This window comes from Salminus brasiliensis, chromosome 20 (genome assembly GCF_030463535.1).
Source record: "Salminus brasiliensis chromosome 20, fSalBra1.hap2, whole genome shotgun sequence".
Classification (NCBI taxonomy): domain Eukaryota; kingdom Metazoa; phylum Chordata; class Actinopteri; order Characiformes; family Bryconidae; genus Salminus; species Salminus brasiliensis.
In genome coordinates, this window is record NC_132897.1 from 1,607,480 (window position 1) to 1,627,588 (window position 20,109).

At 43.1% G+C, this 20,109-nt stretch overlaps 1 protein-coding gene across 1 annotated transcript in view; it reads right to left on the reverse strand.

Moving 5' to 3' along the window:
- Positions 1-3,928: 3,928 nt before the first annotated feature.
- The window catches only part of gas2l1 (growth arrest-specific 2 like 1), a 49,834-nt gene continuing 33,653 nt past the window's right edge, over positions 3,929-20,109 (reverse strand). Inside the window, 4 exon segments of the mRNA XM_072665119.1 lie at positions 3,929-8,241; positions 12,831-13,125; positions 14,574-14,604; positions 14,606-14,671. Coding sequence (XP_072521220.1) covers positions 6,198-8,241; positions 12,831-13,125; positions 14,574-14,604; positions 14,606-14,671 — 2,436 coding nt within the window. The 3' untranslated portion in view covers positions 3,929-6,197.

Here is a 20,109-nt window from a genome sequence, read left to right on the forward strand (position 1 = left end):
AATTGTTTTCTAGTTATATCTAATTATATTATTATAGTTATATTATTTAAATATGAAAAAAAAGAAATCTAATATCCATTAGAAGAACCATCTTGGTTCTTCATCCTCGAGCTACCTGCAGATAAAAGCATTTTTGTTAGCAATTGAGAAATGTTTTGGTTTTGGTCTAGTAGTCAGGGAGCCTGTAGGCCCTTAAAACGACATTAAGTCTGAAATTTCAAATTAAAAGTCTAAATGAGCTTTAAATCATCTACACAAATTTTAGATTTGGTGATTTCTCCCTGTTTGATGAAGCATTCTGAGTTTCTATGGAATTTAGATGATATTAAAACAATGCAGAATCTCAACTAATGCAGTTTTCTTTAGGGACTACTTTCTGTAGCCGCACTACACCCTGCAGCATGTATGCCTCCACCATTTTAATGATCTGGTTCTAAAAGCAGGTTCTAGAGCCGAACTCTTCTCAGAACTCTGGTAGAACAGTGTCTCAGGCATCAGGCAGCGTCTTCATCACCATTAGGTGAAGAACTTTCTGTGAGGAGCTTTTATTATTAGAGCTTCAGACGTCTGCTTCCCTTCACCTCCACTGTAGAACACTGTGTTCTGACTGGGGGAGGTTATCTAGAACCGAGCGTTCCACACCAAACTTCCACCCTGAATCACTCTGTTTATATGACTTTCTGTTTAACCCCTCCATGTCCAACTAATTTTAGTATGATAATAAAAAACGCAGCAGAATCCGCTCTGATTGGTCAAACCAAGCTTTAATAAAGCAACAGTTCTATCTAGAACCAAGACTCAGAACTTAAAGGATCCATTAAATGCAGAGTTCTGCCATCTTTACTCAAAGAACCCTTTGTACACTGATCAGCCATAACATTAAAACCACCTGCCTAATACTGTGTTTGCCAGCAGAATACGTCTGACCCCGATCCACCTGACCCCGTCTGACCCCGAGTCCGGGCCTCACAGAAATGGCTCTTAATTGATGAGAATTCCTGATTAAAGCTTTAAAAGATCAAACGTTAAACGTTTCTCACCTGACACACCTGACACCTGTACACTACACTAGGGTCACACACACACCAACACCACCATCGTCCAGCACCACCGTCCAGCACCTTACACATACAGTTCACCCACAATCCCACACCAGCAACTCTCACCCATGCAACCCAGCAAAAGCACCTACAACACATCCCCTCACACACTCACACACTCCAGCAGTGGTTCTGATTCCCAGTCCTGCTCCAGAACATCACACCACTTATCTTCTCCTTCTGGTCTCAAAACCACCAGAATAACATGAACATGGATCTGTATCACGAGCTGCTGTTCACTAGGTGGCGCCCCACATCACTCCAAATTCACTACAGCAAGTCAAGCTCCACAAGGTCCAGTGTTGACTGGCTGCCCACTTTCAGTGAACTTCCACACCACCATGCCCTCTTAAAGCTAAAGGTTCCAAAAAGGGGTTCCTTAAAGAACCACTCCGGTTCCTTTCGTCATCAACCTGTAAACAGAAGCCAGGTTGGGATAAATGTGTAGAAACGTGGGAGGCTGAACCTATTCAAGGTTTTTCTGAGTACCCAGGGCGTCTGCAGGCCCCTAAAACATCCAGTCTGAAATTACAAATTAAAAGCCCAAATTAGCCTGGACTGCTGGAAATGATCTGGATTAATGCATCTCAGCGTTTAAGAAGTCTGTGTTTATGTGTTTAAAGAACCTCCACATCCTGTAAAGGGTCCAATTGAAGATATTTTCTAGAACCCGGAGCGTTAGCATGTCCTTAAACCTACGTAAAAGTCATAATGATATTTAAAGTACATTCAGATATTTAATAAGTCACTGCTGAGAGCATTTTGGAGATACATCAGCAAAGAGATAAATGTAGATAATATTTTAGTGTACTGTTAGATTTTTATATTTAATGTATAATAAATACATATTTCATTTGTAATGAAGTTATTTCACATACTTATTTAAGGTTCAAAATAATTGTTTTCTAGTTATGTCAAGTTATATTATTATAGTTATATTATTTTCTAGTTCTAACTTTACACATTAAAAGTGCTAATACGATTCAAAATATTCTATATATAGAATACCTATATATATATATATATATATATATATATATATATATATATATATTAGTTATTTTTTAGGTTCTAAATTTACAATTTAAAAATGTAAAGTAAAATATATTATATTATATAGAATTTTTTTAAAGTCCTAAATAATATTTTATTATTTTCTAGTGGGTCCTTAAGTGTATAATTTGTCTGAAAGTACAAATTGACAAATTAAAAGCCCTAAGCCTTTATTTGTACGTCTTAAATGATAAAAATGTATCTGATCTAAAATTATATGATATGTGTAGAGGTTATAAAAACATTAAGGATAAAGCACCACCATATTTATTTTTGTATACTGTCTAGTGTTCATTTGTCTAAAATTACAATTTACAAATTAAAAGCCCTAATACAATTGTCATTTCTGACGTTATAAGATGTTACGATATGTCAAATGGTTTAAAGAACTGCCACAGACTGTTCATTCACAGGTGTTTTCTAGAACCCGTGTGGTCTGAGGGTTCTTAAAAAGTCTTAATTTGTCTGAAAATACAAATGAAAAGCCTTGATAAGTATGACACGGACGTGTGTGTGTGGTCTTACAGTGATGCTGAGTTCTTATTTAGGTAGTTCGAGTCCAGAATACGGTTCAGTTTAACTGCAGACACCCTGGAACCATTCAGAACCTTTTATTTTGAAGAGTGTGGAACACTTCAGGGCCATGATGCCACAAGAGTCCTCCATCAAACACACACAGGTCCATCAGCTGAGGTCAGTCGGGGGGGGGGGGTAGTGATATTGGTGTGTTTAGGTATTTGGGTCATGAATTGGGTGCTCATAATCATAAGTACACACATACACACATGCAAAACAATCAACCCTCCCCTCAAAACACACAAACACACACACACACACACACACACGTGTCACTCACACTTTAAGGCAAAACGAGTTGTCGAGGCAGCACTTCTGATAGCAGTATTGCATAGCTAAGGCAAGACTTAACCAAACCCCCAGCATCAGTTTCATACAATATTCTTAAGACTCCATTAATATTATACACACACACACACACACACACACACACACACACACACCTACACCAGCCCACACGTTTTAACCAATAAACATATACACATATATTACATATACCTTAATTCTCTCCACCCCAACATAAATACATTATATTTACCCGCAGGTTTTACAGTCTTTTATAGTGTTGTTTTTTTGCCCAAGGTCAACTGATCCCACCATACAGGGTCCCAGGAGTGTTCTAGTGAAGCTAGAACCGCGGCGGGCTGTTTAACACCGTAACTGGACACGGCTATTGGGCCGCAGGGTATGTTGGAACAGAGGGTTGGAAATGCAGCCGGGTCTGAAACGGTCACAGCTCTGGACCGCTGAGCTGAACTGCACTATAGACCTGAATGGGCCCACCAGGGCTGCACGATACATCACCTGATCATCGCTATCGGGATACTGACTGATAAATGATGAAAAACTTTAATAAATGATGAAAAAGGTTTTCAGAGGGAGCTGTGCGCTCCTCAGCCAATCACAGACACTTAGTTTGTGGGGTTTCGATGGAACCATAAAACCTTAAAACCTTAAAATTGCTAAAATATATGATTCTATTTTTGAATGTAAAAAATATATATTTAAATAAATGAAATTTAATGAGAATTTAAGTTGAGATTCTACAGTTGGATTAGACTGATATAAAAAAAAGAAAAAAAGAAGAATCTAAATATATATATGTATATATATATTTAGATTCTTCTTTTTTTCTTTTTTTTATATCATCCTAATCCAATATATATATATATATATATATATATAAAACTGATTAGCTGATTCAGAAGTCTGCAAAGTATTATTTGTGTATTTTATTTTATTTTATTTTTTTAATTAAGATTTTACCCTCAAATGACGTTTTATACATATATAAAACATTTTATATATATATTGCTATTTATCATATATTTTTCTCGTCTAAAACCCATCACCTCCTCAGCCTGTAGTATCTCACCTTAAACAAACTTAATCATAGTGTAAATAAAGTTTATCCCTCATTTACATAATCTGCATACTGCTGTCAGACTAAAATATTTTACTATATTTTTATTTTTGGCTTGGGTTGTTTTGCTTCTTTGCTTCAGTCATATATATATATATATATATATATATATATATATATATATATATAGCTCTGGAAGAAATTAAGAGACCACTTATTGTTTTTCCTTAAATCTGCAGCCGTTTTATTCCAGACATTTAATCAAACAGAGCTGAATTAGCTGAATTTACAGACTATGAAAGTCCCAACAGCAGTGTGAAAGACTAGTGGAGAGCCGGCCGAGACATGAGAGCTGTGATTGACCTGTATTATTTCACCATAGTGATTCTGACTGCTCTCAGAGTTCAGATATTAGCACTGTGTTTAAATCTGAATAATAACTTCTTTACATTTTAATTATTGTCATAATTTCTTTGCATTTTTTGAGCAGCTGTTTTTGAGCAGTGGTCATTTTTCATTCACTAAAGCTTTTATTTGGAATTTAGGGGAAATGTTATCTATGGTTTATCAAATACAATGCAAGATAATTTCCCTAAAACACACTGCCTATAAACAGTAAAAACAGAGAAACTGATCTTGTAGGGTGGTCTCTTAATTTTTATATATATATTAAATATTACAAATCTAATTCAATGTAATTTCTAAAAATATGTGGACATCACGCAAAAAATAGGTTTATAAATGGCAATAAATATTAAAATATTTATGCTTTTGATAATTTAACTGTCTAATATGTGGCATCCACTGATCCACTTCATTATTTATTAGAATACTTTAATATGACCCTAAAGCTGTTTTGTAAGAATGACCCGCTCTGGTCCGTATCGTGCAGTCCTGGCTCATACTGGGTCTGATTACCCTTATTGAGCATCGCCCCTCCGACCAATAGAGCGAAGACCTTTAAATCAGAGGCAATATTACAGCAGAAAGGAAGCTCGGACCATTTTTTCGGACATTCGATGAACGCCCTTCAACTTGGGAGCAATCATCCTGGTCCAGAAGAGGAAAGGAAGAGGAAACAACGCCTCCTAAGCTCTGTATCATCATCTCATCCCCCATCACCCCATCATCAGATCCATAAAAAATGATAATTACATAAAAAAACCCACCAACAACAAGACAATATTTAAAAATGGGTTGAAACTTAATCAGCTAGAACCTGAAACAAGTGTAAAAACTCTGGACCCCAATAGACCCTTTCAATACCACGGTGAAGGTCAAGGGGTTGGCTTTCTAAAAGCAGGAACGCTGCTGACCAGTGGGCGTCAAACACATTAGCAAACATCGTCTTATTGGTCCAGAGTGACTCGCAACGACAAAGACAAAGACAAGCAGGCTTTGTGACGGGAAATCTGAGCTACTTCCACGCTCCCAACGCCATCGGAATGACCTCGTTAGTTTCCGTTCACCGTTGTGCGGTAGGGTGTCCCCTGGCGACGCTTCTGAGAGGAGCCTTTGTTGTCCAGAGAAAGCCTGGGACACCTGACCTTGACTTTCATCAAGTTCTCATTTCCTCCTTATCCTGCAACAGTTGCACAATTAGCGCGACAGAAGCGAGTCCTGCGACTGACCCGACCGAATGTGGTCAAACCGCCAAACCGAAAAGGGTGGCAAATGACGTGCTGAGCCGAGTGGCGTCCTTTGGTAACGCATTTCCAGGAGTCTAGCAGTCGGAGAAAGGGGAACAGGCCGAGACATAACATTCCGAATTTGAGACATGCTTGGTAAATCCGATTTAGCCAGGGACAGCCGTCCTTTGATATGTCAAACGATGTAATCCTGTCCTATCGGCTTGCTACCCGTCCCTCCAGTCCGGTAGTATTTAGTGCTTTAGTGTGTCGCTACATGACAGTCACAGCTTTCAGACTTGCTCCACTGCTCCAATCTTTTTTTCGGATTCAGGTCACCGCTGTCCCTTTTCCCCCGTGATCCCGCTTGAGGAAACGAGGACAGATAGTGACCAGGAGTCCGTCGTTTGCTCACGACCCTATTGCACCACCTGGGTGACCTCCTCATCAGGATACATTCATGACCCCAACGCAAAGCTACATCCAAGCTTCCGCGTCCAAGCTGGACTCCAGGGAGAAGGAGCGCTCTCTGGATCCCATGGTGGGTGATCTCTGCTGGGGGTGGATGAGGTCGGCGAAGGCCTGGTGCAGAGCTTTGCGGGAGGGCCCATGGGATCGAGGGGATTGTGGTGGCGTCTGCAGAGGGGACAGATTTGCAGGAGACTGCTGTTGTCGCTGGTGCAGGTCTCTGTAGCTGACCGGCGTTGGAATTCTCGACGGGCTGTTCTCCGGACGGTTGTCGGTACGAGGTCGAATCCGCGGGCGCAGCTTGAGCTTGTAGATGGAAGGCACCCTCTCGGCCTTCTTTTGCCCCTTTTTGGAGCGCAGGACGACTGTGTTGTCGGCATCCCCGTTGGCATGGTAAGGAGGTGGAGGAGTGCAGGATCCCTCCGATAGAGGCTCGCTCAGACTGAAGCACATGGAGGAGCTCTCGCTGGAGGAGTCGTTGTAGGAGCAGTCATCTGGAGGAGGGGGCAGGGGGGACGGGAACGTCTCTGGGAGTGGGAGGTCATTGGTAGTGTTAGCGTTAATGTTGGCATCCACATGGTCGTAGGGCAGATTCGGGTGGTGATCATCCAGAGGAACGTTGCCTTCCACCTCGGCCCAGTCCAGCTGTGCGTCCATGAGCACCTCAGCAGGGGGGAGACCCAAGTGACCGCCGTTAACCTGCCGGGGGACACAGGGAAGTCTCGAGTCCGGTTCTCGGACTTGCTCACCCTCCTCCATTGAGCTGGAGATTGCAGGGAGTTTTCGTAGACCCCCACCGAGACCCGTCCAATGTTCCCGCTCTCGTATGCCACTGTTGGGGAGGCCGGCTCGGGTCTGGCTGTGCAGTAGCGTAGGGGGGTCCTCCAGAGCGCAGTTGCGGGTCCGCTTTGATTCCCGTAAATCAGGCAACATTCCTATTTTGCCTCCAACATTTAGAGAGGAGGAAGAGGAGTTGGAGGATGAGTATGCGGAGTCTGTCACGTTGGGGTCACCAGAGATGGGAAGCTGCAGAGCTCCCACTTCCTTCGCGGTAGGTACTCTGGTCTGGCTGACTGGAGCCTGATGCTGCTGCTGCTGCTGAGTGTTTGCCAGGAACTCGGCCTCAAAGCTGCGGTACAGCTCCATCTCGCGCTGAGCAGCATCCTGACCAGACAGTGACTGGAATCCAAACCCCGGCCCCATTTCGTCCTCCTGGGGTTCCTGGGCTTGCTGTTGAGGGCTCCACCCTCTCTGTGCCCTTCCGATGGGCCGAGGGCTGTGGGCGACCCGAGGAGACCGCGGTGGGTGGTGATGGAGTTTTTGGTTGTTTGAGGAGTGCGGAGAGCGCCGACCTGGCTGAGAGACGGGTGGCAGGAGCCTCCGACTGCCCACAGAGGGCGAGCGTGGAGCAGGGGGTCGTGGGGTCACTACACCCTTCTTCACAGGGCTGCTGGTTCCAGAGCCCCCTTTGATGGGGGAATTGGAGGCGGAGGAGGAGTTCTGTCGCTTGGAAAATCCACCGCTCAACCGGGGCGAACCCGGAGGCACCTGCTTGGTCCTCAGTTCATCCTTGGGCTGCGGATCTCTGTGGTCTCTGTGGCGAGGGGACACGGGGCTGGACTCGCTCACGCGACTACGTAGAGGAGCTTTGCCCTGGCTAAGGGAACGAGGACCTTGGAGCCTTCTAGGACCCTCTGGCCCCATTGACCTTCCCCTCTCTGGCCGGGCAGCCCGATGGCCCTCTGCAGGACCTTGAGGCGGGCTGGGTTTGAGCATGGAGGATGGTGGCGTGGGCCGTTCCCTGGAGGCGCTCCGAGCTCGGGTCTGAGGGGGGCGCAGGGCAGGGATATGGGTTCCACCATCAGGGCGCTCAATGATGTGCTTGCCCTCTTTGCGGTTGACCAGAAGGACCACCTCCTCCGCGTTCATGCGTCGGGCTCCCAGGGAGAAACGGCCTCCACCTGTTGCTCCTCCGCCGCCTTTAGAGGAGGCGTTGGAGGAGTCGCTGTCTCCGGAGAGCCGGCGAGTCAGAGGCAACAGAGAGTCCTTATTCCTGAGGATACAGGGGAAACAAGGGATGGATTAATATCACAACCCTGGCTGGTAGAAGTAGAACCTCACTTTTAGAGGTTCTGACGTCTGGTATCATGCTCAGGTTATCTAGACCGTTGGTAAATCAGCGCCAGCCTGGCCCCCAGAGCCTGATCCTAACCTACACCGACAGCATGTGCATTAACCTGGGAGATTCTTCACCCGACCTTTGACCTGTGACTCTCTGCCAATGGGATTGAGGGGAAAGTATAGGCAAAGCATGCTGGGAATTTATTAGTGTGGTTGGCGCACATGACTGGCAGCCGCTCTCCGAATTGGCGGGAAAATACTCTGAGATTAACGGAGTGATCACAGGAGGACCAGAGAGGAGGATTAGTGAGCCTGTGGATTTACTGATTAAACACACACACACACACACACACACACACACATATTTTTGCAAAGCTTTACTGCTATTTCAGTCAGAAACATCCACCATAACTTATTCAGTACAATTATTCATTACCAAACTACTATACATTATTATTATCCACCATGAATTATTTAGCATCTACTATGAATTATTCAGTAATTGCTATTAATTATTCAGTATCAACTATGAATTATTTAGTATCCACTATGAATTATTCAGTATCGACTATAAATTATTCAGTATCCACTATGAATTATTTAGTATCCACTATGAATTATTCAGTATCGACTATAAATTATTCAGTATCCACTATGAATTATTCAGTATCGACTATAAATTATTCAGTATCCACCATGAATTATTTAGTATCTACTATGAATTATTCAGTCATTGCTATTAATTATTCCGTATCCACTATGAATTATTTAGTATCCACTATGAATTATTTAGCATCTACTATGAATTATTCAGTATCGACTAAAAATTATTCAGTATCCACTATGAATTATTTAGCATCTACTATGAATTATATAGTATTGACTATGAATTATTCATTATCCACTAAGAATTATTCAATAATTGCTATGAATTGTTCAGTATCCACTATGAATTATTCAGTATCCACTATGAATTATTCAGTATCTACTATGAATTATTCAATTTCTACTGCAAATTAATATGCATTATTATTAGCCACTATTAATTGTTTAGTAGCTCCTGAATAATTCAGTATCCACTATGAATTAAGCATCCACAATTAATTATATAGAGCCCACTATGAATTGTTTAGTTTACAATATTAATGTTTCAGTTTCCACTATGATTGACTATCATCCACTATGAATATTTCATTAACTACTATACATTATTATTATCCACTATGAATTATTCAGTACCTTCATCCCTCTACTGGTGAGTCGGGTCTGTTGGAGCAGGACAGTGAGTGCAGTAAGTGGGCAGCAGGACTGTCGCTGGGGTCTAAGCTCTGGACTACAGAAACAAACAAGCTTCGAGCCAAGTGAAGCGAGCGATCACGCTGGTGACGTTTTACTTTTCAGACGCACAGCTTGACGCCTAACCCAGATTAGCCTTCTGCTGATCTGTCTCCTCTCTCTGACTGAAGTCTGAGATTAGGCTAATCTGTAATCCCACCTGTCTCACCTGCAGCTACTCTGGTACTGTGAGGGTTAACCCTAGTAGGCCCCCCATGCTGTGCAGACAAGTGCAGATTCTTTCCAGACAGTAGTGTTTGTTGCCTGACAGTCGAGAATGACTGCAAACAGTTCATACATACAGAATTCACCTTTATTACCTGTGTATATGGAGAGAGAGATTTAGATAAATGTATAAAAGAATGATTCAGTATCTACTGTAAATGATTCAGTATCCACTATGAATTAATCAGTATCTACTGTAAATGATTCAGTATCCACTATTAATTAATCAGTATCTACTGTAAATGATTCAGTATCTACTGTAAATGATTCAGTATCCACTATGAATTATTCAGTATCCACTATGAATTATTCAGTATCTACTGTAAATGATTCAGTATCTACTGTAAATGATTCAGTATCCACTATGAATTATTCAGTATCCACTATGAATTATTCAGTATCTACTGTAAATGATTCAGTATCCACTATAAATGATTCAGTATCCACTATGAATGATTTAGTATCTATTATGAATTATTCAGTATCTACTATGAATTACTCAATATCTACTATCAATGATTCAGTATCTATTATGAAATATTTAGTATCTACTATAAGTTATTCAGTATCCACTATGAATTATTCAGTACCTACTGTAAATTATTCAGTATCTACTATGAATGATTCAGTATCTACTACGAATGATTCAGTATCTACAGTAAATTATTCAGTATCCACTATGAATGATTCAGTATCTACTATGAATGATTCAGTATCTACAGTAAATTATTCAGTATCTACTATGAATGATTCAGTATCTACAGTAAATTATTCAGTATCCACTATGAATGATTCAGTATCTACTATGAATTATTCAGTATCTACAGTAAATTATTCAGTATCCACTATGAATGATTCAGTATCTACTGTAAATGATTCAGTATCCACTATGAATTATTCAGTATATACTGTAAATGATTCAGTATCCACTATGAGTTATTCAGTATCCACTATGAGTTATTCAGTATCCACTATGAATGATTCAGTATAAACTGTAAATGATTCAGTATCCACTATGAATTATTCAGTATCTACAGTAAATTATTCAGTATCTACTATGAATGATTCAGTATCTACTATGAATGATTCAGTATCTACAGTAAATTATTCAGAATCTACTGTAAATTATTTAGTATCTATGTCCTTCTAGATGTAAATCAGTGACTGAGAAATAACTGGGAAAGCTGTACAGAACTAAAAATTAAATTGTATAACAAACTGATTATTGAAATACATATTTACAGAACTGTATTTATCATTTTATTCCCTTATTTGTCACAATAGTCTTGAGATGTTGAAATAATCTGTAATATTAAATATTAAAATGCTATTATAGTGTGTAAAGCTTTTTAATGTTACTGTAGATGTGAAGTATAAATGTAATAACTCCAGACATCTAAGGGTTAACAATGTCCTGCACTGACTTTTCCACCGGACTGTCCGAGGAAACTGAGGCCTCTAGCCAATGCAAACCCTCCAGCCTCTCATAACTACACTGAACAATGGACCAGTGCTGACCGGAGAGTGAAACCGGGCCAAGTGTGACTAAGAAAACACACCGTCCACCTTATCTGTAAATGTCAGGGTTGGTTCTTGTCTTTGCTGTAGGGGCAGAGCGCTGTTTAAAGAGCTTTACTAGGCATGTGATGATGGACGCTAGTATAAACAGCACGTGGTGCGGTCGGGGAAAAGCTGGGTTTGTTGGTTTCACTCCTTTTCTCTGGACTTCTGGGTCCTTTCTCTTCAATCAGCACATTCTGCTGGACAGGAGAACAACAGAGACGGCTGAAACCCGTCCAAATCCAAGCTGTCGCTGGAGTAACTGGGCAGACAAAGAGCGAGGAGGGATGTGTGCTGCAGTACCACGTATCTTCCACTTGGGGGCGATGGATGCAGTGTGGATGAGCATGGCAGGCGGCCAATGTCACCTGGGATTAGTGTAATCTGCTTGCTGCAATCTGTTGCTTCCCTCTGTACGTGTGTGTGCGTGTGTGTGTGTGTGTGTGTGTTACCCTTAAAATGCAGAGCAGTGCAGTGTGTTATTAGAGGTGTTTAAGAAACTAGGTCAGTGAGAGAATAGGCTAACTGCAGGACCACCACAGGGATAAACACACACACACACACACACAAATAACTGCACTCACTGGCCACTTTATTAGAAACCCCTACCTAGTGCTTTCACTCACTGGCCACTTTATTAGAAACACCTACCTTGTGCTTTCACTCACTGGCCACTTTATTAGAAACACCTACCTTGTGCTTCCACTCACTGGCCACTTTATTAGAAACACCTACCTTGTGCTTCCGCTCACTGGCCACTTTATTGGAAACACCTACCTTGTGCTTTCACTCACTGGCCACTTTATTAGAAACACCCACCTTGTGCTTCTACTTTCTGGCCACTTTATTAGAAACACTCACCTTGTGCTTTCACTCACTGGCCACTTTATTAGAAACACCCACCTTGTGCTTCTACTTTCTGGCCACTTTATTAGAAACACTCACCTTGTGCTTTCACTCACTGGCCACTTTATTAGAAACACCTACCTTGTGCTTTCACTCACTGGCCACTTTATTAGAAACACCCACCTTGTGCTTCTACTTTCTGGCCACTTTATTAGAAACACCTACCTTGTGCTTTCACTCACTGGCCACTTTATTAGAAACACCTACCTTGTGCTTTCACTCACTGGCCACTTTATTAGAAACACCCACCTTGTGCTTCTACTTTCTGGCCACTTTATTAGAAACACATACTTCGTGCTTCCACTCACTGGCCACTTTATTAGAAACCCCTACCTAGTGCTTTCACTCACTGGCCACTTTATTAGAAACACCTACCTTGTGCTTCCACTCACTGGCCACTTTATTGGAAACCTCTACCCTACTTATTGGCCACTTTATTAGAAACACCAGAAATCAAGAATATTAAAAAGACCCTTTTTAAGCACTGTCACACACCTGAGGGGGTTGAGGCGTGGCTCTGATCTGTCCCGGGGGGGTCTGGGCAGCAGGGTAGCTGGGGTCCTCCCGGGCTCTGCGTCTGCAGAGACGTGGTGTGTTCTGCCGGGTCGTGAGGAAGACGAGGCCGGGCAGGTGGATGAAGGCTCCAGCGAGCGCCGGTCAGGGCTTTTGTATGCTGCCATTGACTCGCCCCTCCAGTGCGGCCCCGGGCTGGTGGAGCGGGACGAGTGGGCGCTGGAGTTTTTACTGTGAGGAGCCTGACCTGTGGCCTTGCCCTGCTGGTACCGGTGAGCTGTGGATGGAACACACACACACACACACACACACAAAATACAGAGGCCTGCTGTTATAGACTTGTGTAATTACGGCACACTCTTAAAAATAAAGACATGCAATGCCATAGAACCACTTTTGGTGCCGTAGAACATCCTACAGTGGAAAGTTCCTTAGAGAACCATTGTTGTAAAGGTGAAGAACCTTAGAACGTTGACATGATGCACTGACAGCAGCTGCTGTTTTGGACACAGGTGAATCAGAAGCGTACTATAGATGGACAGGTACACTATATGTCCAAAAGTTTGTGGACACCCCTTCTAATGAATGCATATAGCTGGCCACTTTATTAGCAACACCTACCTTGTGTTTCCACTCACTGGCCACTTTATTAGAAACACATACTTCGTGCTTCCACTCACTGGCCACTTTATTAGAAACACCTACCTTGTGCTTCCACTAACTGGCCACTTTATTAGAAACCCCTACCTTGTGCTTCCACTAACTGGCCACTTTATTAGAAACACCTACCTTGTGCTTCCACTCACTGGCCACTTTATTAGAAACACCTACCTTGTGCTTCCACTCACTGGCCACTTTATTAGAAACACCTACCTTGTGCTTCTACTCACTGGCCACTTTATTACAAAGCTGCTGTTTTGGATACAGGTGAATCAGAAGTGTACTATAGATGGACAGGTACACAACATGTACAAAAGTTTGTGGACACCCCTTCTAATGAATGCATATAGCTACATTAAGTTGCACCCATTGCCGAGACACAGCTCGTCTAGTCCCTGTAGAGAAGAAGTACTGCCAATAGAATAGGACTCTCTGGAGCAGATCATGAACCTATTGGCTCCATTCTGCCTAATGCCAGTGGTGGGCTATAGAAGGGTATAAAGCCCCCCAGCATTGAGCTGTGGAGGAACTGTGTTCTCTGGAATGATGGATGATGGTGCTGCTCTATCAGTAGAGGTAGGATAATTCTTTAATACCTTTGATTTTAGAGGAAACAGTTAAATGAGTATGTGTCCCAATACTTTTGTCCATATAACGTGCCTTTATTCAACAGGTTTTAAATAAAAGCACTCCACCCACGCCCGTGTTTTTGTTTCTGAACAATATTAATGGTCTATAAATAAAGTATGAGTAATAATAGTCTTCTGCTGTAGCGCAGTACACTAGCAGGTCATTTCTGACGCCGTGGAGTTTTTCTGACGTCAGCAGTTGAAGACCACACAGAGTGAATCAGCGTGTGTCTGAGCCGAGAACCGAGAGAGGAACTGTCCAGGCCAATACACCAGCAGCTAAACCCCGAATAACCTGAATATAGCAGCAGGCTGTGAAACTGACTGGCACCCACGCGGTGACACTACCCACGCGGTGACACTACCCCCGGCTGACGTTGCTGTCTGGATGTTTGGTGGTTGTGACATATGAGGAAAGGGCAGGAAGTGAGCTCACCGAAGGCACTGCACCGGCAGGGGTCGTGTTTTATCCAGGTAATGCTCCAGAGTGTCCCAGCCTCCGCCCACACGCACCATCACATGGGTCCGCAACACCTGCAGAGACACAAACACGCCTTTACATTTTTGCACACATGCATACGGTCACGTGGTGACAGCACAAGCAAGGTCCTAAGTGGTTCCTGAGGTGTTGCTTGGTGGTGAATATCTTGCAACCTAGGATAGTTCTTCCATGATATACCATCTATATCCATCCATACCATCTACACCCATCCATACCAGTCTACACCCATCCATAGATCTAATCAGCCTAGTACCCATCCCATCCATGATCTACACCTCGATCCATACTACATCTACTAGCCCATCCATACAATCTATAACCATCCATACTATCTACAGGCCATCCATACTATCTATATCCATACATAACTATCATACCATCCATACCATCTACACCCTTCCATACTATCTACACCCATCCTTACTATCTTACCCATCCATAGCCATCTACACCCATCCATACCTATCTACACCCATCCATACTATCTATACCCATCCATACCTTCTATACCCATCCATACTATCTACACCCATCCATACTATCTACACCATCCATACTATCTACATCCATCCATACTATCTACATCCATCCATCTACACATATCCTTCCATACCATCTACACCCATCCATACCATCTATACACCAATCCCATACTATCTACCCATCCATACCATCTACACCCATCCATACCATCTACACCCATCCATACCATCTACACCCATCCATACCATCTACACCCATCCATACCATCTATACCCATCCATACCATCTATACCCATCCATACCATCTATACCCATCCATACCATCTATATCCATCATACCATCTACACCATCATACCATCACACCCATCCATACTATCTATATCCATCCATACCATCTACACCCATCCATACCATCTACACCCATCCATACTATCTATACCCATCCATACCATCTACACCCATCCATACCATCTACACCCATCCATACTATCTATACCCATCTACCATCTACACCCATCCATACTATCTATATCCATCTATATCCATCCATACCAGCTATACCCATCCATACTATACCCATCCATACTATCTATATCCATCCATACCATCTTTACCCATCCATACCATCTATACCCATCCATACCAGCTATACCCATCCATACCATCTATATCCATCAATACCTATCTATATCCATCCATACCATCTATACCCATCCATACTATCTATATCCATCCATACCATCTATACCCATCCATACCATCTACACCCATCCATACTATCTATATCCATCCATACCATCTTTACCCATCCATACCATCTATATCCATCCATACCATCTATACCCATCCATACCATCTATACCCATCCATACTATCTATATCCATCCATACCATCTATACCCATCCATACTATCTACATCCATCCATACCATCTACACCCATCCATACTATCTATACCCATCCATACCATCTATATCCATCCATACCATCTTTACCCATCCATACCATCTATATCCATCCATACCATCTACACCCATCCATACCATCTATACCCATCCATACTATCTATATCCATCCATACCATCTATACCCATCCATACTATCTACATCCATCCATACCATCTACACCCATCCATACTATCTATACCCATCCATACCATCTATATCCATCCATACCATCTATACCCATCCATACCATCTATATCCATCCATACCATCTACACCCATCCATACCATCTATATCCATCCATACCATCTATATCCATCCATACTATCTATATCCATCCATACCATCTATACCCATCCATACTATCTATACCCATCCATACCTATCTATATCCATCCATACCATCTACACCCATCCATACTATCTATATCCATCCATACCATCTACACCCATCCATACCATCTATATCCATCCATACCATCTACACCCATCCATACTATCTATACCCATCCATACCATCTATATCCATCCATACCTATCTATATCCATCCATACCATCTATACCCATCCATACCATCTATACCCATCCATACTATCTATATCCATCCATACCATCTTTACCCATCCATACCATCTATACCCATCCATACTATCTATATCCATCCATACCATCTATACCCATCCATACTATCTATATCCATCCATACCAGCTATACCCATCCATACCATCTATACCCATCCATACTATCTATATCCATCCATACCATCTATACCCATCCATACCATCTACACCCATCCATACTATCTATATCCATCCATACCATCTTTACCCATCCATACCATCTATATCCATCCATACCATCTATACCCATCCATACCATCTATACCCATCCATACTATCTATATCCATCCATACCATCTATACCCATCCATACTATCTATATCCATCCATACCATCTACACCCATCCATACTATCTATACCCATCCATACCATCTATATCCATCCATACCATCTATACCCATCCATACCATCTATATCCATCCATACCATCTACACCCATCCATACCATCTATATCCATCCATACCATCTATATCCATCCATACTATCTATATCCATCCATACCATCTATACCCATCCATACTATCTATACCCATCCATACCTATCTATATCCATCCATACCATCTACACCCATCCATACTATCTATACCCATCCATACTATCTATATCCATCCATACCTATCTATATCCATCCATACCATCTATATCCATCCATACCATTTATACCCATCCATACCATCTATACCCATCCATACCTATCTATATCCATCCATACCATGTATACCCATCCATACCATCTATACCCATCCATACTATCTATACCCATCCATACCATCTATATCCATCCATACCATCTATACCCATCCATACCTATCTATACCCATCCATACCATCTATACCCATCCATACCATCTATATCCATCCATACCTTTATGCATTAAAGCCATTAATATCCAGTCTGTGGTTAATATCATTAAACGGTACAGAATTAGTTATCCCTGTAATTAAACACAGTGAAGGGTTTGAACTGTAGTTTTACTAAATAAACATTAATAAACATCAAAGGATTTTATTATTCATCCTTTCAGATGCAGCACCCTCTATTTATTCATTCATTCATTCATCTGCTGTGCAATTTTCCATACGCCACAGCTCTCTCTCTCTCTCTCTCTCTCTCTCTCTCACACACACACACACACACACACACACACACACACACAGACAATAGTACCATTGCAAATCAATGGAGATGCAGATAATATGGGTGGGGCAACCTGCTGGGCAGTTGATCTTAGACATAGACACACACACACACACACACACACACACACACACATACACAGTTACATAACATTACTTTTGGGCACCCCACTCCCGCCTGCTCATTACCATGACAACACACTATTATTTAGCTGGAACACACACACACACACACACACACACACACACACACACACACACACAATCTCCATCTCTCTCTCTCTCTCTCTCTCTCTCTCTCTCTCTCTCTCTCTGAGTCTTTATCCCCTCCTGTTTTCCTATCAGTGTTTCTCTCTCTCTCTCTCTCTCTCTCTCTCTCTCTCTCTCTCTCTCTTTTTATTCTCTCGCTCAGTCACTCGCCCTTTCAGGCACATAAAGAGAACAGAATTAGCATCAGCAACACCCCTCTCTCGCCCTGCTGTTCAGCCCACCACTGAGAGAGAGAGCGAGCGAGTGAGAGAGAGAGATGCCATCTGATTACACTAGTATTATTATACAGACACTTATAACGTCTTTTATGTCTCTCTCTCGCTCAGACAGTCTTTCACACATAGCAGCAGTGTGTGTGTGTGTGTGTGTGTGTGTGTGTGTGGGCTGTGAAATGCTGGACAGAGGTGTTTCCTGTTGAGTGTGTGTGAGTGTAGCGGGGAGGGGGGTTCTGCTGGAGGATGATGAGTGGCGTAAAACCACACAGCCAGAGGAAAGAGGTGTTCACACACTGCCGGCTCACACACACACACACACACACACACACACAGCCCAGCCTTAGTGACAAACAATGAATATGAAATTACAACATGTCTTTATCATCACTGGTTACTGCGGCGTCTGCAGCCACTTCACACCGGATCTGTCTGATTAATGAGCAGGTGTCCAAATACCTTTGTCCAATTTAGCCTTTTAAATTTCATATACAGAGAAGGAGCTGTAGACAGAGCCAGCCTGGCTGCTTCTACTACAACTTCATATTCCACTCAGTTCTGCTGTAACCATAATGAGACAGTTCTGGAGCTGAGACGGTTGTGGGGTTGAGACGGTTGTGGGGTTGAGACGGTTGTGGGGTTGAGACGGTTGTGGGGTTGAGACAGTGGTGGAGTTGAGACAGTCCTGGAGCTGAGACAGTCCTGGAGCTGAGACAGTCCTGGAGCTGAGACAGTGGTGGAGCTGAGACAGTGGTGGAGCTGAGACGGTTGTGGAGCTGAGACAGTGGTGGCGCTGAGACAGTGGTGGAGCTGAGACAGTTCTGGAGCTGAGACAGTGGTGGAGCTGAGACGGTTGTGGAGCTGAGACAGTGGTGGAGCTGAGACGGTGGTGGAGCTGAGACGGTGTTAAAGGTGAGGCGGTGGTGGGGTTGAGATGGTGGTGGAGCTGAGACAGTGGTGGAGCTGAGACGGTTGTGGAGCTGAGACGGTGTTCAAGCTGAGACGATGGTTGAGGAGCTGAGACGGTTGTGAAGTTGAGATGGTGGTGGAGCTGAAACGGTGGTGGAGCTGAGACGGTGGTGGAGTTGAAACGGTGGTGGAGCTGAGACGGTGGTGGAGTTGAGACAGTTGTGGAGCTGAGAAGGTGGTGGAGCTGAGACGGTTGTGGAGCTGAAACGATTGTGGAACTGAGACGGTGGTGGAGCTGAGACAATTGTGGAGCTGAGACGGTTGTGGAGCTGAGACGGTTGTGGAGCTGAGATGGTGGAGCTGAGGCGGGTTGTGGAGCTGAGACAGTGGTGGAGCTGAGATGGTGGTGGAGCTGAGACGGTGGTGGAGCTGAGACGGTGGTGGAGCTGAGATGGTGGAGCTGTTGGTATGGGTTAAGAGCACAGTGGCACAGAAACAACTGAGCTAAGATTCAGTGACCTTCAGGCCTCAGTGAGGTAGAGCCAGGAGAGGAAGTGACATCAGACCTCTATTTCTGTGTGCAGGGTTTGTATGAACGGGTGTGGTGGATTGTGGATACAGCACAATAACACACACACACACACACACACACACACACACACACACACACACACACTGTGCCTTCATCCATCTGTAAACACCATTCAAAGCTCAGAATGACTGATCATCAATGTAAATCATTATCAAAGCCCTGCGTCTAACTACAGACCTGAGGGGCTTATGGGAGTTCCTTTAACACACACACACACACACACACACACACACACACTAACAATGTACTTCATTTCTTGGCCTGTGCTCATAATCTCCATGCAGATACAGCCTGG